We start from the raw sequence: 23,293 nt of genomic DNA, 5'->3' as shown, positions 1-23,293 counted from the left end.
ACACTATTACTCTTCCCCCTTCTCCTTCTCCAACCTCCAATGACAAAAATAGAAACATACTGACAATCCCCAGTGTGGGTGAGGTAGAGAACCAGTACCTTTCATGAACAGCTGATAGGAAAGGAAACAGGAGCCACTTTATTACCTGCGTTGATCACATAAAATAATTTAAAAAAAGGAGCCACTTTAGAAAATGGCTAAAGTGTGTTACCTGATCAAGTTGAAGATGAACACACCCTACAGCACGGCAATTCCTCTCTTACTTTTTTATACAAATGAACCACTGGCACATGTTCACCAGGGTAGAGGGTAAAAATGCTCACAGGAAAACAGAATGCTCATGGAAGCACGTTGTTAACTGCCAATAAGTAGAAACAACCCAAATGTCCATCGATAATGGAATGGATAAATAAATTGTGGTATATTACTATAATGGAGTTATACTGCAATAAAAAAGAAAAAACTAAAGGAACTACAGCTACAGATAATGACATGGACAAATCTCACAAATAATGTTGTGTTAAAGAAGCAAGTCATAAAATAATGCAGTGCTATTCCATTTATATAAAGTTCAAAACCAGGCTAAATTAGATCATATCATTCTTGATGCATGTGTAGGCAGTAACGCTGTCAAGAAAAGTAATGCAGTTATTATCACAAAACTCAGGGAGGTGGGAATTTGGGAGGATGAAGGAGGAGGATGTGACCAGAGGAAAAACATGGGGAGCTTCTGGGTGATGACAAAGTTTTTCTTCATTAAACTGGGTGATGGGTTGTACTGCTGCTGTTCTTCATAATTTAACATACATTTTTTAAATGTTCCTTTGTATTGTTCAATAGTTAATAAAACTTATTAAAACTGCATATCCAAAAAGACAGATTACTCAGTAATAAAGCTATTTTACTTATTTGTATTTTCATACTGGCTCTTTACATTTGTTAGATAAAATGCCGATGTTTCCCTTAAAACAGAAACTAAGAAAAATATGGCTAGGAGGCAAAGTTCCTGCAGCTCTTGAACTGTTCTCACTTTTTTTATTTATCATCTTAGAAATCTTGGATGAGTTATTTTATTCAAGTTCCTAGTTGAATGTCCTCAGGCCACAAGCTCAGTTGAAATGAGAGAGAAAGTACTGAGCTTGGAGCCTAATCTTCTCCCAGGGGCCAGACCTTTGATGGCTGTACCAGATGGCAACCAGTGGCTGCCACCACAGCACTTCATAGCCACATCCACTCAGAAAGGAAAAAAGTGAAAGAAAGATCAAAATCTGCCTCTCCTCCTTTCCTATATGAGGTTAAGAGCAAGGACTCTGGATACAGACTGGTTCACAGCCTGGATCCAGGCTTGCCCCTGTAGCCTGGGGCAAGTTACTTACTCCATCTCTTCCCCCATTTTTTCTTTTCTGTTTTTTGTTTGTGTGTCTGGAGATAAAGTCTTGCTGTGCTGCCTAGGTTAGAATGCAGTGGTGTCATAGCGCACTGCGACCTCAAACTCCAGGGCTCCAGAGATCCTCCTGCCTCAGTCTCCGCAGTAGCTGGGACTACAGGCATGTGCCACCACACCCAGCTATTTTTAAATTTTTTATAGAGACAGGGTCTCACTATGTAGCCCAGGCCCATCTCGACTCCTGACTTGCCCTCCCAAAATGCTGGGATTACAGGTATGAGCCACCACACCCAGCCTATTCCCCCATTTTTTCACCTGTAAAATGAGGCTAAAGAGTACAAAGCTCATAAGGAGATTAGATTAAAACCGAGAAAGCACTTGGAAAAGTGCTTGGCACAAAAAAACTACTCGAAATGGGCTAAGTGGTAGTGATTACTGTTTCCAGACATATCCTTACATCCAACTCTACTTGAACTCTCCATTTACATCTCTAAGTTTACATACATGTCCAAAACTAAGTTCCTGTTATTCCCTCCAAACTAGCTCCTTCATCCTTTCAGCCACTCAGAACAAAGCCATGCTGACGCCACGGCACTCACTCTAGCCTGGGCAACAAAGTGAGACTCTGTCTCAAAAAAAAAAAAAAAACAAACAAACAAAAAAGAACAAAGCCATGGAGCCATCCTTGATTCTTCTCACATTTGGTCCATCACAAGTTCTGACAGTCCTACCTTCAAAATATACCTGGAATCCAATGACTTTCCACCATCTCCAAGCTACCGTGCCGGGCCTGGCCACAATCCTCTCTCACCCGGACCAGCGCAGTGGCCTCTTACCTGATCTCCCTGCTTCTATGTTCGTCCTCTTCTCTGAGTCTATTCTCAGCCACACCCTCTGGACTGCTACACTATGGCAACTTCCCAGTTTTAATAGAATCACCTGTTAAACTCAAACTGAATCACGTCTCTGTGCAAAACTCCCAAATGGCTTCCTATCTCACCCATAATAAAAGTCAAAATCCTCACCAAGTCCTCCAAGGACCTACATGTGTCTGAGTCCCCATGACCTTTCTGCCTCACCTCCTTCTCTTCTCTCCGCATTCACTCCAGTCACACACCATGAGCATGGGTCATCCCACAGGGGCTCTTCACGTGCTGCTCCTTCCACTCGGAAGGCTCCTGCCCAATCTCTGCGAGCCTCGAGCCCTCGTTTCCTTCCGGTCTTCACTGTTCCATCACCTCTCAAAATGTCACCCTCCGACCTCTGTAAAATTTTACACCCACTTCACCATATTCCCTTCTTTTGCCTCGTTTTTCTCTCCTCCCCTTTTACCACATTACCTAACACACCTACTCTGTATCAACTTCCCTGTTGTGATTCTGGTACATTCTCCATCCCCCTCCCCCCCACAGCAGAACGTGTTCCATGGGACAGGAACACTCGGCTATATCCACAGCCTAGAGCAGCATACAGTGGGGGCTCAAAGCAACAGGAGTTAAATGAATAATAAATTAACAAGTTGTCAACTAATACAATTAACACGGCTATTATTAATATAATATTTTTCTTTTTTTTTTTGCCCTTTGGGATCCTGGACAGATTAAAATTTTAAATACATATGTTTTGATGTCACGTCTTATACTTTGATGTCTAATCACCAGGGCTGTTATGATTTTTCCAATGCTGTAAATGTGCCCATCTGTGAATACAAAATAATTCTAATTCCATTCTTTATCTATGGCTCCCCTGCTATTTCATAGTTGGCAATATGAAACAGCTGTCCCCAGGACCAGTTCAGAGGTGCTCTTGTTCACTCCCAGAAAGCTCCACTAGTAACAGATTGTCCAACTGTTCAGTAATCGCAACCTGGAGAGAGCAGGGATTGGGTCCAGTGTTCTCATAGTTGTATTCCCAGCACCTACATTTTTTTTGCATGAATAAACTAGTTAATTGATGCATGCATGGGTAGTTTATTGTGTTTTGTTTCCCACATTGAGGGGGAGATAGGCCACAAGTCCTCTCTGGGTGAGCTAGTACAGTCTCTGGAAGAGGAGAATATTGGAGTTTTAATAAAACATTTTAAGTTCCCTTTTAGATAACTGGAAAAAGTTATCTTTAAGAGTGCTTCACCACCCTTCCATAGCATGTTAGTATCTTTAAATATAACAATGTAAAGGGTAGTTTTAAGTGCTTTTTAAAGCAGCACCCAAGAAAAAAACATGACTGTGTGTTCCTGTGTATATATGTGTGTGTATCTGTTATGTATGCATGTATACGTGTATTATCTATGTTTATGTATATGGTGTATACATCTGTGCATGTATGTATAATGTATGTATGTGCATTGTGTACAACAATGGGAAATCACAAACTGATAATTGTCAGATAATAGGAACAGGGCAGGATGTATGAGAGGTCAGCCTAGTTTTCTTGCCTATTTTTTTTTTTTTATTTCAGCATATTATGGGAGTACAAATGTTTAGGTTATGTGTGTTGCCTTTCCCCCTCTTCCCCCTGGAGTCAGAGCTTCATGCGTGTCCATCCCCCAGATGGTGCACATCACCCTCATTATGTATGTACATATCCATCCCCTCCTCCCCACTCCCATCTGCCCAATGCCCGATAAATGTTATTCCTATATGTCCACTTAGGTGTTGATCAGTGAAACCAATTGCTGGTGATATTTTGTTTTTTTAAAAAAGAAAAAAATCAGCCAACAAAACAAAACTGACTTCACTGAAGAAGCCATCCTTCAGGTTCTACCTAACAGCTCATTAGTCCCATAAATGAGAGTCACTTAGTCACTCTGTAGTGACCAATCCAACACATACTAAGTGGGTACGTACTAAGTTCCAGGCAGTGTATTCTGGGATAGCAAATAAGTTAGACAAAGTCCCTTCTCTGTGTGAAAAATAGAGACAACAGACAAGCAAACTGATAAATATGAGACCAAATTTCAGGTAAAGACATGGGCTGTGAAGAAATTTAAAGCAGGAAAAAACTAGAGTGGGGGTGGAGTTCTAGGCCTTGCTGAAGAGGCCATTATGGTGGCTGAAGCAACTCTATCTTGGATGCTAATCCAAGATGATGACTGATTACCCCCCAGTTCTGAGACTATCAGATTTCGATGTTATCTACTATTCCTAGTGTAAGAGCACATACTTACCATAAATCCTGCCCTTAAGTCAAAAGGACCCGGATGTTATAAATCCTGCCCTTTGGCAAATTCTTGCCCTTCCCCATGGGTCCACTTCAATTATCCTACACATTCCTTCCCTATGGTCTGTAAGCTACCCCGGGTCTGGGGGGATAGTGGCTCAGGGATCCACCATCACTTGGCAGCCCAAGACACAGCTTCTGTTCCTAAATCCCTATTGAATGTTTCTTTTTGAGAAACTGGATTTCTCAGCCTCTTTCCTCAACCTCTCAATTCCTTTGGCCTTTGGGTAGGTTTGCATAGACCTGCTCAAGGCAGAACAGCCATGCTTGAGCAGAGTCCTGAGTGAAAATGTGGAGGAAATGCCCTCCGGGCAGAGGAAACAGCAAGAGCAGCAGCTAACTTATCTGGAACAACAGGAGAGGGGAGACAGACTGGGTTACTAGAGCTGAATGGAGCCCAGGGGAGGGATCTGAGCTCACATCTGCCCTGAGGAGGAAGGGCTCTGAGGAAATTCATTCCTGGATGCACCACTGTCTGAGATGGACTCCACAAAGGTCACCAATTACATTTAGAAGTAGAGAAGAACAATTCAAGGTATTAAAAGAAAATAAGACCTCCTCTGTTAAAGTGGAAAATACATATGCATGCACAATGCAGTGGCCCTTGTCTACAGATTCGGGATCTTATTCCACCCCCACTCACCCCCATTAGCCAGAATGAACACCACAATGGAAATTCATCTCTGGGCTAGTCTTCTCCAGGATGGAGTCTCTCAGCTGTCACCCCTGCCTCCCTCTTAAATGGCTGATGTCATCTCTGATCCTCCCCCAAACAAGTAGCTCTTTCTCTAGTCCCAGATAATTAGCTTCCCCAGACACAATGGGAAGGCCTGAGCCCAAGCTTTTAGGGAAGAACATTTGAGGCACAAGGGAATACTAGTGTTTTGCTCGGGCTGTGGGACAAATGTTCCGGAAATGAAAGTTTTTTGTGTTTGTAATTATGCACATCCTGCAGTATCTGCATAATGGGTCCAATTCAACCCTGGCCTTGTAGAAAAATTGCCATGTCCATGGAGGAAGGTCAGCACATAACATGACAAGTGAACAGGAAGCCTCATGCTGACAATAGCGCCTTAATTTTTTCTTTATAATTCTGAGGGTGAACTTTGCTCTTTTAGCCCATTTGCAGGCCATTTGCAAACATTCTACACACACACAGACTTATAAAATGTACATACTTAAAATCGGCCTTTGCTTTGAGAGAACCTTTATATAGTATACAGATTTCAGGTGGTAGGTAAGCTGACTGCTATATTCTTCCTGGCACATGGTAGAATTTTAAAGCCACAGGAGGCCTTATAAAAGTTAGTCAAACTTTCTGTAACTAGGGAAAGTCTGAGACGTTATTGCTAAAGGACCCACTGAGAATAAAACACGAGCTGGATTTAGGTTCATTTTCAAAAATATTTCTTCAGAGAACTATAAAAAGTTTCAATTTTGACTTAAATAGATTCACCAGAGGCTTTCTTTGTTTGTTTTAAACACTTCGGTTCTACTCACAGTTTAGCAGAATATCTATGCATCCAATTCAGGGTTCAACAAACAAGTTTTCAGTTAAACGTCTTGACATTTTTCACCATACAAACTTAGACTATATGGCATTTTCAAACTGGTGATGGGAACAGTGTTTTTGTGGCTAACTTATTTTAAGTATTTAAGATTCTAATAAAAATCTTTCTGAAGAGATAATTTATCTAGATGACCTGACCCAAAATAGTCTTATTAAATCAAGAAGATATGAATCCCACAATTGGCCTCCATTAAATTTTGGGGATTTTAATAGAGGAGACAATATTCACAAAAGATTCAAGGGGAATGATTTCATATGCCTCCTCACTCCTAGTATGTTCAGGTCCAAAGAACTGATGCCAACTCTTGTCTATATGTGGTTATAAAAAGCCTTTCCTTGCTCTCATTTTATTTTAATCGTATTTTTCTAAGGGAGATTGTGTTATCTCCTTTGTCCCAGACCAACCACGATGGCACTTACTCACTTCAAATGCTCAAATCCTGCCCTAATTGAAGTCCAAAAGAAAGTTGTTCCCTTGATGGATTTAAGCATTTCTGGAGTTGTTTTCCCCACCAGCTGTTGCTGCTGGTTATCCAATCACCCTTGGTATGCCTCAGTGCACAATAAAATAAGTAGCCAGGTCACCGAGGTGAGGACTAACAACTCCCTGGCTTCTCTGAGCTTTCCAGTGCAGCTCCTGGCCACTGAAATGCCATAAAAATAAGAGATTTACCACTAATGGCAGTCTCTTTGTCCCTAACTCCACTGTGCTTAGAGCCTGGTTGCATTTCAATTAGGGCAAACAGTACATTCCCATTCCAGGCTGAAATCCAGTGCTCCCGTGGCTTTATACTTAAGTGGCACAGTTTACAAAGATGTGTTCTTTTGTTTTTTTGCTTTCATTTGCCAGAAAAACTTTGAAGAGAAGAAGAAAGGGAGCCAGGGGATGGGAAAGGAGTATCGCAGATAACTTAGCTACTTCTTGTGTGTGTGCTAGCCTTTCTTTCCCAAACTTCTCTTTGCAAGCCATGACGTTCAGGTATGAAACAGTTGGCGAAGGAAGGCTTCACTTTTACCTGCAGAAATCAAGACTAGGTAGTACAGTGCTCATCGGTCCCACTTCTCCTCATCCTCATCCTCCCATCTCTTTCTCTTAGGCCAAGATCATGACCTTCTCATAAAAGGATATGCACAGAGAGGTTGCATGAGACAGTTACCAAGATAAACATTTTTCCCTTTCTCCTGACAAAGACATCTGATCGTTAAGTCTGGGCATTTAATAGAAGTAAATAGGATGTGGGGAATAAAATGGGAAGAAACTAAGGCTGGGCACGGTGGCTCACGCCTGTAATCCTAGCACTTTGGGAGGCTGAGGCGGGTGGACTGCTCAAGGTCAGGAGTTTGAAACCAGCCTGAGCAAAAGCGAGACCCCGCCTCTACTATAAATAGAAAGAAATTAATTGGCCAACTAATATATATAGAAAAAATTAGCTGGGCATGGTGGCACATGCCTGTAGTCCCAGCTACTCGGGAGGGTGAGGCAGTAGGATTGCTTGAGCCCAGGAGTTTGAGGTTGCTGTGAGCTAGGTTGATGCCACGACACTCAATCTAGCCTGGGCAACAAAGTGAGACTCTGTCTCAAAAAAAAAAAAAAAATGGGAAGAAACTAAAACTTGCAGCTATATATAACATATAAGATATAGGAAAGAGTCTGTTTGCTCTCGTGATACTGATATGACTGTGAAGATAGCTGAAGCCAAAAATTTGTTTCCATGGATCTTTTTGTCTGGCTGAACTTTGTCTCCCACATGCACAGGGACACACCTACATCCTCCACACTTCATCAAAGATTCCAAATTTGCATGTTTAAATGCAGGATGTCAAACATCTCTCTTGCTCTAATTCCATTTCATTCATGTGTTAATCAGTCCAACTGAATCCCAGCACTTTGGGAGGATGAGGCAGGAGGATTGTTTGAGGCCAGGAGTTCAAGACCAGACTGGGTAATATAGCAAGATCCCATTTTTAAAAAGAGCCAGGCATGATAGCACACTCCTGTAGTTCCAGCTTCTTAGAAGGCTGAGGAAGGAGAATCACTTGAGCCCAGGAGTTTGAGGTTACAGTGAGCTATGATCATACCATTGTACTCCAGGCCTGGGCAATAGGGTGAGACCCTGCTCTAAAAAACAAAATTTTTTTTTTTTTTTTTTTAAAAGAGTATGCTTGATCCACGCAGATGAAGTTATAGCCCAAAACAGATCCAGGATCTAACCAATAGAAATTAATAAACTAAGAAAAGCATTTTTTTAGAGTGGATAAATGAGAAATAGATGAACAAATCATTTCTATGTTGTCAGATTAGATTAAAAAGCACCAGATAGCCACTCATGTAACATATGTTGGTCACCTAGTGGCAATTTTTCTCTAAATGAGTACCACAGAACTAGGATAAAGCTGAGTAAGAGCTTTGGGGAAGCCCCAGAAGTAAACGATAACTAACAAGGGAAGTTGCTTTAAATTCTGACTTTAATCCTTCACAAGAAGAGAGGACAGATGCACCTGCTATAAAATGAACCTCTCAGGCAAGCACTTCCCCAACATCTGTTTCTTCCTTTCTTTCCTCAGAGTCAGTTCCAAATTCTCAACTACTATGAAATGGAAAACTTAAAAAAAATAAAATAAAAGCTGGAAAACAATCAACTGGAGGCAGATGGGGAAAGCGCAGGAGTACAGGTTGGTCCTGGTATCTGACAGAAGATCCAGGAAGAAGCTCAACGGATTTCTGTTAAATTCTGAGCACTATACTATTAATATGTCTTCAAATAGCCACACCTAGCTGAACTACAGAGAGGAAGTGCTTAATATGTATTTGGTGATTCATGGATAAATTATAAAGGGCTGTGAGGTTTGGAGATAAAGCTCAGTGAGTGACACGCACACATCCACTTAACAACCAGCCTACGCTATTACAGGCGCTCCCCTAACCCAGAGTAATTTATTCTCAGCCTTATGCAAAGGGTGCCATTGTTAAGCGTTTAGAGACTTAGTATATCAGTGTCCTGTGGCTGCTGTAACAAATTGCCACAAACTTGGTAGCTTCAAACAACAGTAATTTATTTTTTCATGGCTTGAGAGGCCAGAGCCTGAAATCAGAATCACTGTGCCAAAATCAAGACGTGAGAGGACCACACTCCCTCCAGAAGCTTTAGGGGAGCATCTGTTCTTTGCTGGCTTCTGGTGGCTGCTGGCATCTCGTGGCTGTGGCTTCAACACTCAAATCCTCAAGGCCAGCATCTCCAAATCTCTGTTTCATCTTCGCATTGTCTTCACTTCTGCATGAGCAAAATCTCCACTGCCACCCTTTTATAGGGATGCTTGTGATTGCATTTACGGCCCATACAGATAATCCAGGATTATCTCCGTATTCCTAACTTAATCACACCTGCAAAACCCTTTTTCCAAATATGATAACATTTACAAGTTCCAGGGACAATGACCTGATGTCTTTGGGTGCCATTATTCAGCTTAGTATCAGAGAAAAAAACAGAGTAGGCAGCAGGGGCTGCAGGAAAGTCTCACACTGTCTCTATTGCTGTTACTCACTGCACACATCTGTGTCATTTTTATGTAATGCCTGCAGTTACATACGTGGTCTTATTGCCATATATGGCACATGTATCCAAACATTTTGGATTTAAATTAAATCTGAGCTGCCCAACAGCCTCCAGAATGGAACAGTTGTCTAACTTGGGGGATGTCTACATTATCCATGGTGAGGGGGTAAAAGCATAGCTTCTCCTGCTTCTCCTGTGGCCTTAGCTCTGCCAATTACTCTTCTTTTTTTTTTTTTTGAGACAGAGTCTCACTTTGTTGCCCAGGCTAGAGTGAGTGCCGTGGCATCAGTCTAGCTCACAGCAACCTCAAACTCCTGGGCTCAAGCAATCCTCCTGCCTCAGCCTCCCAAGTAGCTGGGACTACAGGCATGTGCCACCATGCCCGGCTAATTTTTTTTTTTCTATATTAGTTGGCCAATTAATTTCTTTCTATTTATAGTAGAGACGGGGTCTCGCTCTTGCTCAGGCTGGTCTCGAACTCCTGACCTCGAGCAATCCGCCCGCCTCGGCCTCCCAGAGAGCTAGGATTACAGGCTTGAGCCACCACGCCCGGCCCAATTACTCTTCTTTAATGTGAACACAGTCACTGAAGGAAACTCACAAGGGAGTAAACCCATGTGGGAGTGGTTAGTGTGGGTAATGGGAACTACTCTGCAGCCTTTCATTCAGTAGGTTCATTGATGGGTCAAGTTTGGTATTGGTGGAGATTTGAAATTGAGTCCTTGGATTTATTACCATTTTCTTTACCCAATGCTCTGCACAGTCCTTCATGGTTCCTGGGTTTTTAGGTTAGAGACACTGCCTGAGGTGGGGCTGGCCCTATGCATGGTTTATTCTTGCCTACAGATGAGGCATTTTTCCTACAACAAATAGTTCCATTTCCAGAGTTCAGTTAAATTTTGACATAAGGAAACAGATGGAATTATTCATGTTTGAGCAGTTTTCAAGCAAAAATCATGCTTTCGTGCATTTGAAAGTTGTCATTCTTGATTTATTTTCTAAGAATATCAGTAAATCTTGGGAGGCCGAGGTGGGGGAATCTTTTGAGCCCAGGAGTTTGAGGCTGCAGTGAGCTATAACTGGGTCCCTGCACTCCATCCTAGGCTACAGAGTAAGATCCTGTCTCACTCGGCCAATCAATCAATCGATCAATCTCATATTTTTACAACAATGCAAGGCTTGTATTAGACTAAGGCAAGTACACTTGCCTTGGGTATAAAATTTAAGGGGGTGTCAAAAAACTCAGTAATCAACAACATTTTAATGCAATTTTTTTTTTAAAAGAGACAAGATCTCACACCATGTTGCCCAGGCTGGTCTCAAATTCCTGTCCTCAAGTGATCCTCCCATCTCAGCCTCCTGTATCAGTTTCCTAAGTAGCTGGGATTACAGGTTTGAGCCACGCAGCCTGGCTTAATGCAATATTTTAAAAATACCAAATCAAAATCAAAGGAACAAATTATGGCCCACAGGTTGACTACCTATTTTTGTAAATAAAGTTTTATTGAAACCAGTGCCAGGATTGGGGGCAGGGGTCAAGTGTGGCAGAGTCATGAAAGTGTTAGTTGGATCCTGTCCTTAAATACTGACATCTTGGCTCATCAAAAATTTTTTGTATTATTTGATTTTTAAAATTAATTTTAAATAATCTTGATTTTTAATTTTTTTAAATATTTAAACTCAGTTTTTTTAAGATCATTTTTTAAGATAAACATTATACTTTGGTATGGAGCAGAAGTGCTTTTTGCATATTTCCCAATCCATCACAGCAGATTTTAAAAAGACATACTCTAGAATCAAGATTTTTAACAATTGGTAAGTTTTACCACCTCATCAAGGATATTAAGTAAAATTGACATTTTTTTGTTATGAGGAAATAATATCCAGAAATTTTACCTGCCATTGCTTTTGCATATCAATGTAAATGTCAATGTAGTGAATGAGACAAATAACATTTTAGAAGTGTTATGAAAATAATTTTAACCCCAAAGACCCCTTGAAAGGGTCTTGGGAAGCCCAGGGGTCTATAGGTCACACCGCTGCCTTAAAGAATAAAGCTTTAAGAATTTATCAAAAGCAGGCCAGGCGTGGTGGTGGCTCAGGGCTGTATTCCTAGCACTCTGGGAGGCTGAGGCAGGAGGACCATTCAAGGTCAGGAGTTCAAGACCAGCCTGAGCAAGAGTGAGACTCTGTCTCTACTAAAAATAGAAAGAAATTAGCTGGACAACTAATAATATATAGAAAAAATTAGCCAAGCATGGTAGCACATGCTTGTAGTCCCAGCTACTTAGAAGGCTGAGGCAGTAGGATCGCTTGAGCCTGGGAGTTTGTGGTTGCTGTGAGCTAGGCTGACGCCATGGCACTGTAGCCTGGGTAAGAGAGCGAGACTCTATTCCAAAAAAAAAAAAGAATATATCAAAAGCATTAACCAGGTCCTAATCTGATAGATAGTCCAGGAAAAATTTTTTTAAAATAGAAAAGAATGTTAAAAATTTTTAAAAAGAAAAAAAAAAGCATTATCAATAACAATGTAAGATCCTCAGTCAGATGGGGGCAACATGATGAGGACTAACCTTGAAATTAGTTTTGCAAAAATAAATAAAGAGTTGAAGCAAACTGACCCATCTGTCATAAAAATAGTTTTGAGCAATCAGGAAATCTTTGAGGCTAAAGGTAAGATATGAATAAGATGCGAAAGAATCTGAATGACATGAATATAATCAGTACCCTGAAGGCACAGCCATTTCAGGAAGACTGAGCGAGAAACACCACCATCCCTCACCTCCCTGCCTCCCCTGCAATGAGGGAGCAGAGGATACCAGAGTAGCAGCAGCAGCAGGAAGAATGAGGCAAACACCACAGCTCACCCCTAGGCTGCTCCAAGACCCTGGAGCCAGCCTGCCTGGTGCTAAAGCTCTCCCGGCTACTTCCTAGCATACAACCTAGGGCAAATTCCCAAACCTGTTGGCCTCAGTCTCCTCCACATGTAACATATCTCCCTTATATGACTGTCGTAAGGAGTACCTGAGATGATGAGATTAAAGCATAGAGCACAGAAACTGAGAGAATAAGTATGCAGTAAATGTATCTTATTAAACACAACGAACACATTTCTATGCTGTTTCACTGCCCAGTGTTCAGTAACTTTTTCCCACATGTACAAACACTTAGCCCAGTGTCTTGCCAGCGTTAGGTGTTTAGTAAGGGAAGCTTGTCTGGACCTGTCGCTTCTTCCACACTGATTTGAGTGTCATGGCTCTCTTACCAACAATTCACAGAGAAATCTGATGCTTAAATGTGAAAACGCATACATAAATGTGCAAATTACTGTGCAAAAATGGTAACATTTGTTATATGATAGAATTATGTTTTAAATTCTCTTAAAATAATTTTCACTGGTGTTGAAAGCATGTTTGAAAAACAAAGGAACTGTTTTTGAAAAGTAAAATTAGAATAACATTTAACCCAGCAACAGGAAAACACAACAACCCTGCTTTTGGCAAGCACGTCTCCAGCAGACAGAATAAAGCCCCTTTCCCTAACAATATGGACATCTTAATCCCTAGAACCTGTGAACATATTACCTTACAAAAGGAACTTTGCAAGTGTGATTATGTTAAGGACCTTGAGAAGGGGAAATTATCCTGGTAGGCCCAATGTAGGGACCACAGAGGTCCTTAGAAAAGATGGAGTCAGAAAAGATTTGACTTCAGAAAAAAGGAACAGAGAGAAGAAAGGTAGAAAAAAACACAATATTCCTGGCTTTGGAGACAGAGGAAGGAGCCAGGTGCTAAGGAATGCGGGTGGCCTCTGGAAGCTGGAAAAGGCCAGGAAACATTCTCCCCTGCAGCCCAGTGACACCCATAATGGACTCCTGAAATACAGGATAGTAATATGATAAACTCATGCTGTTTAAGCCACTAAATGTGGTTATTTGTTACAGCAGCAAATAGAAAAACAATAGTCCCAAAGGTTACCCTTTGATCACTGATCACCCTTGGTATGCTTCAGTGCACAACAAAACAAGTAGCCAGGTCACCAGGGTGGGGACTAACAACTCCTATGGCTTCACTAAGCTCCGCAGTGCAGCTTCTGGCCATTGAAATGCCATAAAATAAGAGAAGTACTATTAACGACAGCCCCCACCCCTCAAGATTTGGATGTAAGAGGCCTGGAACATGAGAATATACATGTTTAACAAGTCCCACTCTATTAGAAATAGTCTGGTCCACACCTTGAAAGACATTCAGGGCTTTGAAGCAGGTAGAATGGCATCCTGTCAGCCCTACAGACCTCCCATGGAAAAACATCCCTGCTGAGCATGTGCCGAACCTTCCTGGCCTCCCGCCTGTCTCACCTGTTTCTTTATGAGGTGGTGACGTGCTGGCCCAGGGTGTGTCGTCTTCAAATTGAACCCAGTTGCTGATGGCCGAGGCCAGGTCAGGCGGGGGCTGCTCAGGGCTCCCAGGTGGGGAGGCTGCTTCAGAGATGAGGCCCATCTTTTCAGAGGAGTCATCCTGCTCCGAGTGGGAAAGGTCCTGAGAGCCTCCATCCACCACGTGGTTGTCCCCAGAGGAGTTCTCAGACTGGTCTGAGGAAGATGACAGTCCCGGGAGGTGCTCTTCAGTACCCCCTGGAACAGATACCAGACACCACCATCATGGGAGAAAGGCTGCTCCTCAGATTTGTCTCGTGGAGGCAAAAACTAAGGATGGGCAAGGGGTGACCACAGGACTCAACATTACAGTGGGTGGGGGAGAAGAAACAGCCACACCCATCTGATTCTACACTATAGGCTTGTTTCCCTAATCATGTGTAAAAGCTACAACCTCAGCATGTCTCTAGCCGGTGTCCAGGCAGGCTGAGGCTAGGAGCCTTCTTCACTATTTTTATCCCAGTGGCTTCTCCAGCACTTGGGGGTCACAAATAAAAATGCCTACAGAGGTCAAGTATGAAATATACCTTGAGCGAGACAAGTGAAAGGCAATAGAGACTGGTAGAGACTGTGGCTGAACAGGACAGCTTCTGTCTGAAGACACACAAACTCAAATTTCAAACTCTGTGTAGTCCAAGCTACACGCATTCACAGACCACCAGGTGCAAACCCTGCACTAATGACCAGCTGAATGAACACAGAGGTTCTTCTTATAGCATTGTATTCAATGTACTTGTCTTAGAACATTTAATAGCCTTCAAAAAATTCTTCTGAAAATAAAAAAACTATATCCTGATTATGGTGGTAAATGAACAAATCTATAATGTGCTAAAATTCATCAACTGTACACCAAAGGAAGTCAATTGTACTGCATGAAAACTTTTTAAAAATCAAAGAACTAAAAAATCCTTTTTCCCCTCCCTAGCCAAACAAACTGGTTCACCTCCTTATAATCAAAACTCCTAGATTATCACTGCCCAAGAAAAATAAAAGGTGAGCCACATACATAATTTAAAATTTTCTAGTAGCCACCTTAAAGAAAGTAAAAATAAATAGGAGAAACTGTTTTCAATAATACATATTCAACTCAGTATGTAATCAATATAAAAACTGTTAATGAGATACTGAAATTTTTTTTAAAAACTAGGTTAACTGTAGGTATGTTACACTTAGAGCACATCTCAGTTCAGACTTGCTACAGTTCAGGTGCTCAGTAGTCACATGGCTACCATATTGGACAGCACACCTGCAAACTCACACTTTCCAAGTGTTGCAAATGAAGGTGGGATGATTTCAGTTGGCACTGGCAGCTTCAGAACAGAACCAAGTTATATGGCTCTGCAAATACCTCCCAGACTCAACCTTGACCTTCATCCCTGAGCATCAGTTCCCTGGAAGTCATCTTCATTATGATCAAGGATGACAATACTGAGCTCTTTCCACATGCCAGGCACTGTTCTAAGCACTTTATGTGTGTTAATAATTCACTTAATCCTCACAACCACCTGTGAGATAGGTACTGTAATTAGCCCCATTGTACAGATAATGAAATTATGCATTAAATAAATAATCTACCCAAAGGCACATCACTCATGCATGGTGGATCCAGGATTTGAGCCCAAGCAATCTGGTTCCAGAGCCTGTCACTCTTATCAACTATACTTTAAAAAGGCTGAGAGTAAAGCACTTTGTAAATATTCAGTCTTTGTTTCTTGGAAGAAAAGAGCCCTTTTTTAGGGCCTTAAGGTTCCTACAGTGCTTCCTCAGGCTTCTAAGTGGAAGAATTCATGCATCTCAGGAAAGTGACAAACTGACTTTTTTCTATGTTAAGATCTCATTCAAAGAATGATCAAGCCGAAGCCATAACAGGCCTGGCTCTTTGCCAATCTCTTCACTTTAGGAAATGAAGGCACTCCTTACCCTCGGAAGGGGCAGCAAAGAGTGGCTCTTCATTGAAGGAGACCCACTCTGATTGGTGGGTAGCAATCACATGTTCCAAAGTCGTCATGCTAGGAAGGCGCTGGTCATCTTCACGCTGCTGACCTCAGGTGGACCCCAGAATGATGTCTGGGTTGAGGTGGAGTATGGTAGCACAGCAGACTTAGGCCTAAGGTCTGTTATAAGGGTCTTGCCAAGAGCAATACTCAGAACGTAGACAGATTATCCCCTCCTTGCTTTTAGTTAATCTGTCAAGCAGAAATCTGTTTGAAAAAAGAAAAACAACAAATTAAAAAGGATAATCATCACATTATACCCAACCCACACTGGTCTAGGGCTTTTGGCACTACCCGTGGGGGGCCTGAGGTGGTTTCCAGCTTGCCTTACCTCTCTATGCTCCTGTTTTGCCCCACCTTTTATATGGAAAGATCTGTGTTTAGCATTAAGAGCTCTGGATAAGCCTTCATATCAAACTTGTAAATAATTACACAAATTTCAGCAATTAGATTCCCTAATTTTCCCAATTATTATATTTTAGAAATACTGTTATCTATAATATAGTGCTATCATTGTAAAACAAATATTAAAACTTTTCAAAGTACTTTTACTCTCTCTTACCAGATGGTGAAATAAAAGCATGTTCTTCTCTATTAAATCAGTGTAGTTTCTTGCCTTAGGCAGGTAACTCTTTTCAGGCCTGATTTAAATTCTTGGCAGAAACCCAATGCTCTCCAGATGGTATCTCCAAGCATGGTTTACCCATCAAGAAAAATAGAAATGGAGTCATCTTGTTCATTTGGAGTAAGAGGATAGGGAATATTTGCTTCAGTGAAAAATGTCAGTGATAGAAACATATTTTCAATCTAGGCCAATTTGAATTAGTATATAAAGATCTACCCTTTACTCACACTGTAATTACATTCTATGTATACATTAGAATAGTTAATTGACTTTAAGTTTAGTTAATGCTATCAATGTCTTTCTACAACTTGAACCTAACTCTTGATCTAATAATGAATTAATAAAATCTGAATTAATACAAAATAAATGTGCTCCCACAAAACAGCTACTATACTCCTTGAACAATATCAATTCTTGGCCGGTGCCTGTAATCCTAGCACTGTGGGAGGCGAAGGTGGGCGGATCATTCAAGGTCAGGAGTTCAAAACCAGCCTGAGCAAGAGCGAGACCCCGTCTCTACTAAAAATAGAAAGAAATTAATTGGCCAACGAACAATATATAGAAAAAATTAGCCGGGCATGGTGACGCATGCCTGTAGTCCCAGCTACTTGGGAGGCTGAGGCAGAAGCATCGCTTGAGCTCAGGAGTTTGCGGTTGCCGTGAGCTAGGCCGATGCCACGGCACTCTAGCCCGGGCAACAGAATGAGACTGTCCCACCACAAAAAATAAAATTTTAAAAAAAATAAATATCAATTCTTAATAACTGAATACACACAATATTCAGATAGTGTTTAGAACCATTTAACTCATATTCTTCCAATTGGTGCACAATAAAAAGTCGAGGAAATTTTACTATAGGTTATTATCTACAGTAAATAATCTATAATGAGGAAAAACAGAGTAGAAAGATTTAATAGCTTTTGCTTTTTTTGGTGATGAAAACAACTAGTTTTGCTATATGATACTTCCTAAAAACAACTGATGTCTATATAGAATATAATTTTCAGAAACATATTCATACCATACTTCATTTGAATCAGTAGGCATTTTAGTTGAGTGGGACAGGTAGTACTATTAAATATAATCCTTTTATAGACAAAGAAATCTGGGCTGAGAGAAATTAACTTATCCAACACTTTCAGTGTCTCCTGGCCCTTATTTGGATCCTAAATTGCTTCCTCCAGGTTTCTAAGTGGAAGAATTCACCAATCTCAGGAGAGTAACAAACTGACACTTTTTTTTTTCATAATAAGATCCCACCTAAAGAATAATCAGGAACAAGCCATAATAAGCAGGTGTTTCAGATGTACCAAGCTAAGAAGTGATAGATCCAACCCTTGAACCCAGGTCTCCTGCTGCCAAAACAGTCTAACCTTTGGGTGACAGCCACCAGAAAATACTGCAGACTATAGCGTATAGTATTATAGCATAGAGACTACCGGTACTACCCAACGAAAGCACTTACAAATATCAATAACAATGAAACTATAATGAAATGGCCCGGGAAACTCTCTGTGTGGAAGTCTGCCAGAATACCCACGCCGTACATAGGACGGAAAGCCCGTAAGTTTAGTCCCTCTGTTAAGATCCTGACCAATCACAGGACTGTGGACGTGTGCAAACAGCCTGGAGAGTGTGGGTCTCCTAAACCAGAACTTAACAGAGAGCAGTGCAGAGCCCACAAACACACCAAGAGCTGATTCCCACGGGCTTCTGCTGATGACAGCTTTCTCAAACCCTGTCAAGTGTTAGTGTCACTCAGGGTGGTAATGGCTGCAGGCCAAGACAAGACAGTAAAACTGAAGAGTCAGATTCCCCCTCTCACACCAGCAGCAGCATGTAAACCAGCCCTCCTGCCTTCTCCAAGTAAAACAAAAAAGCCACAATACAGGTCCATGTGCTGACACATGCAGCGTCATAACTCAGTGGGGAAAACATCCTGCCGATCCCGTGATGATGAACCCAGCAAGATTCATGAATAAGTGGGGTGGGAGAGGAGACGGAGGAAGAAGAGAAGGAAAAGGTGAAGGTAATAGGGAAATACCTAGAAATTTTAAATCTGGAGGGATTTTATTTATTTTATATATATTTATACACACACACACACATACACACAGGCTAGTCTTGAACTCTTGGCCTCAAGTGATCTGCCCACCTCAGCCTTCAAAAGCATTCAGATTGCAAGTGTGAGCCATTGCACCCGGCCAAGAACTAGAGGGGTTTTTTGGGTTTTTTTTGTTTTGTGTTTTTGTTTTTGAGACAGAGTCTCGCTTTGTTATCCAGGCTAGAGTGAGTGCCGTGGCGTCAGCCTAGCTCACAGCAACCTCAAACTCCTGGGCTCGAGCGATCCTTCTGCCTCAGCCTCCCGAGTAGCTGGGACTACAGGCATGCGCCACCATGCCCGGCTAATTTTTTATATATATATCAGTTGGCCAATTAATTTCTTTCTATTTATAGTAGAGACGGGGTCTCGCTCTTGCTCAGGCTGGTTTTGAACTCCTGACCTTGAGCAATCCGCCCGCCTCAGCCTCCCAGAGAGCTAGGATTACAGGCGTGAGCTACTGTGCCCGGCCAAACTAGAGGGTTTTAAAGATCAATAGTCCAGCTTTCAAGTTTTACTTGAGATGGATGAGAAACTACATCCATAACAAGGAAATCAAGCGTAACAAGAGAGATTTGAGAGCACAGGAACAAGGGGGTTAGACTCTCCAGATTTGAATCCTGTAGAGTCTTAGACTCATAATCTAATCTCTTGTAAGCCTCAGTTTACCCTTGTATAGCAAGAATAAAACTCCCTTCATAATTCTAGGATTAAATGAGATAATAATTATGCCAAATGCTTAGTGGCAGGCATAATAAACACTCTGTAACAATGACAATGGTAATAATAGCAGGTGACCTTACAGAGGGCTTCCTGTGTGCCAGGCCCCATCCTAAGCCTTCTGTAAATGTGAGCCATTGCTGTCGCTACTGCTGGTGTTAAATGACTCGCCCAAGATTGCATGGTTTGTTAAAGTGGAAGTCTTGGGGCTAGAACCCATATTTCATGAAACCACCCCATTTCTGTCATGCATACATTCTGTTTTTAGTGGTTTCCCTTTTCAGTCATTGTTAGAGCAGTTCTCCTAGATGCTAAGTGGAGCCATGTGTTCAGTTACAGAGCCCAGTGACAGATTCTGAAACCTCCTCTTTATAGATGCAGGTATCTTCTGGCTGAGGAAGCAAGACCAATACTCAGAAAGCATGAATGGAAGAAGAATCTACTTTTCTTTAGCATATCCATCCCAGGTCAGATACGGGCTGGTTACAAATAATCAGTAGTTTCAAGAAAGCCTTGTAGAACAAATTTATTAGAGGGAACCCCCTATGCTACTGCATAGCCCTGTGCAATGGGTTCTAGGTATTTGCCATGGGACAGCCACATCCAGTGACCTATAAGACACTAGACCTTGAGAAGTGTTGTGCTAGCAACTGCAAACCCACGGAAGAACCTAATAATTGTGAGGCTAAGTTCACACTGGAATTAGTTTCTCAGTAAAAACCTCACCCCATTTTTAGAATGTGAATCATAAAGTGAGGCTTAGATTCACCACAAATGAGTGGTGACTCAGTATCAGCAGCAGGATTGACCAATAAACGCTAAAAATGTCGCTGAAGTCTTTGTTTGGGTTGCCATTTTTCAGACGGATGCTTCTTTCTCAGTATCCCGTAACTACTAAAATTTAGAGGTAGAGAATGCAAGTGGCTGATAAGAGGGGGTCGTAGAAGCAGGTATGCCTCTGTCAGTCCTCTAACACACACTCGTGAGCCCTGTGTGTCTGGGAACGTACCAGGCACCCTTTGACACGGCAACTCTCAAGCAGCTCACAATCTTGTTAGGGACATAAGTGAATAACCGCCTGCTGAAGGACACACTGAAAGTGTATGGCAGCTCAGCCATGGGAAAATCTTCGAGGGCCTCAGTGACTGTAAGGGATGGGGACAGGGCAGGATCTGAAGGACTGGACTGCTGGAAGGGAAGAGTGAGGATGTCCTTGATGACGGAGAATCAGAATCGGACCTCAGTGAGGCTTGTTTCTGGGCAGCCTAGCGAGAGCAGAGATGTCTACTGGTGAAAGAGAGGGGAAGGGACTGAAGGACCTTAACAGCTACAGAGAAGAGTTCTAAAGGGAAACCAGAAGCTGCTGAAGGTTTAAGAGCAGAGTGACTCAAGAAGTGTGCTTCGAGCACAGTGGCTCACACCTGTAATCCTAGCACTCTGGGAGGCTGAGGTGGGAGGATCACTTGAGCTCAGGAGTTTGAGACCAGCCTGAGCAAGAGCAATATCCTGTCTCTACTAAAAATAGAAAAATTAGCCAGGCGTTGTGGTGTGCATCACTTGGGAAGCTGAGGCAGGAGGATCACTTGAGCACAGGAGTTTGAGGCTGCTGTGAACTATGATGACACCACTGCACTCCAGCCTGGGTGACAGAGTGAGATCCTGCCTCAGAAGAAAAAGAAGAAGAAACGTGCTTACGGGAGATTAGCATTCCTCCCTGCACTGGGCAGGAGCTTATTAGTGTGGAAGTTATCAGCCACAACAGTACCTCCGGTATGTTCCACAAAGTCAGGGGCCAGCATCTGTATGGAGTACTCTGTGCTGCGCCCATCCTAGAGCCTAGGTTGCAAGGAAGAGCAAGACAGCATCACTACCCTCGAGCAGCTGACAGCTGATTGCAAGGAGATATGACAGCCACCTAAAACAGTAACTTATGTTCTCTAACCTATTCTGACAGGTTACCCATCAAAACCACAAAGTAAGCAACCGAGTAAAGGACTTACTATGGAAGTGGGTGGTCTTGAACTACAGCTTATTCTGGAAAGGAGCACTCTTAGCAAAAGAGCTGCAAGGCAAAAGCACTTAGGAAGGGGGAGAAGGAACAGTAAGTCTACCCAACAGTGAGTTTCATTCTGTTTATCTGAAGAGAGTGGGAGTACACTAGAAAAGGAGGGGTTGGAACGGTGACAGGTAAGTCACAGAGCTCAACCACTACCTTGGGTTTGGTTCAACAAGCATTTATACCTAGTGTCACTCACTGAATCCAAAGATAAAGAACACAAATTCTTTTGCCAGAAAACCTTTATAATAGCCATGTTGATTACTTTTCGGGCAGGCAATATCCAAAAACTCTTTCTTTTCTGAGAGGGAAAAAAATACTCTTTCCATCCCTCCTGGATGAGCAAAACCTAACATCCAGGCTTTGTCGATGGGTGTTAGAATCTTGAGAGAATGCTAAAAGGTGCAGAGGCCTTGAATGCATGCTAGAGCGCATGTAGACAATAGAAATTTGATACAAGCCCAGAGGCAGGCACATCCTAATTCAGTGGTGAAGCCACCAAGTGTAACATCCTAACTAGACCCATGGTGTGACCCTGGCTCTGTTCATGACGGCTGGGTCCACCACCTTGGAAAATAGCTGGTTCTGACCTATTTTCCAAGCCACATTTGACAGTCATCTGCCAATCCAATGAGTTTTCCACACCTTTCAATAGACTCCTTTCCTGCTTATATCAGCCACAGTTTTCTGTTGCTTGCAACCAAGAACTCTGAGATATGATACCCTTCCTCAACTCCCACTAATCCCATTTGTCACTTATCCCCTATACCTTCTCTTATGCTGACAGTATCTTAACCCACACTCATTTACCAAACTATAATGAAACTGTTTGCTAATGCAGCTATCATGCTAACTTGCCTATGAGTTCCCTGAGGAAAGGGATTGGATTTTTTTCTTGGTGCTGTCTCCCAGCTCTTAGAATAGGGTCTGGCATTTAGTAAATGTTTATTGACTAAGTGGTTAGATGAATGAAAGGATGAGTTAATAAACTTGTTTTAGCACATAGTAGACCAAACTACAGCCATGGCCTAAATCTGGCCATCTGCCTTTTTTTTGTAATAAAGTTATACTGGCACACAGCCACACCCATTAGTTTACATATTGTCTATATCTGCTTCTGCTCTAAAGTAGCAAAGTTGAATGACTGTGACACAGTATGGTTCACAGGGCCTAAAATTATTACTAATCAATAATAATAACTGGGCCAGGCGCGGTGGCTCACACCTGTAATCCTAGTACTCTGGGAGGCCGAGGCAGGTGGATCCTTTAAGCTCAGGAGTTTGAGACCAGCCTGAGCAAGAGCAAGACCCCGTCTCTACCAAAAATAGAAAGAAGTTAATTGGACAGCTACAAATATATAGAAAAAATTGGCCAGGCATAGTGGCACATGCCTGTAGCCCCAGCTACTCGGGAGGCTGAGGCAGTAGGATCACTTGAGCCCAGGAGTTTGAGGTTGCTGTGAGCTAGGCTGATGCCACAGCACTCTAGCCCAGGCAACAGAGTGAGACTCTGTCTCAAAAATAATAACTGACCCTTTACAGGAAAAAATGGACAGACCTTGCTTGAGAGCATTGTCCTTACCCCCAAACACAGACTTTCTGTGTCTTGACTGGATGCTTGGAATGTTAATAA

General features: G+C 42.1%; 1 protein-coding gene across 2 annotated transcripts in view; it reads right to left on the bottom strand.

Annotated features, from left to right (window-relative positions):
- Positions 1-23,293, bottom strand: part of STON2 (stonin 2) — a 154,286-nt gene that overhangs the window by 104,156 nt on the left and 26,837 nt on the right. For both annotated transcript variants that reach the window (XM_012758290.3, XM_012758310.3), the window contains exons 2-3: positions 16,086-16,366; positions 14,088-14,363 (exon numbers count right to left, since the gene is read on the bottom strand). In XM_012758290.3, the coding sequence (XP_012613744.2) occupies positions 14,088-14,363; positions 16,086-16,173 (364 nt within the window). In that variant the 5' untranslated portion in view covers positions 16,174-16,366. The remainder of the gene's footprint in view (positions 1-14,087; positions 14,364-16,085; positions 16,367-23,293) is intronic.

Source organism: Microcebus murinus, chromosome 6 (assembly GCF_040939455.1).
Source record: "Microcebus murinus isolate Inina chromosome 6, M.murinus_Inina_mat1.0, whole genome shotgun sequence".
NCBI classification, from domain to species: Eukaryota; Metazoa; Chordata; class Mammalia; order Primates; family Cheirogaleidae; genus Microcebus; species Microcebus murinus.
Note: the sequence above shows the minus strand (reverse complement) of the source record. Positions and strands in the feature narration are given on the sequence as shown.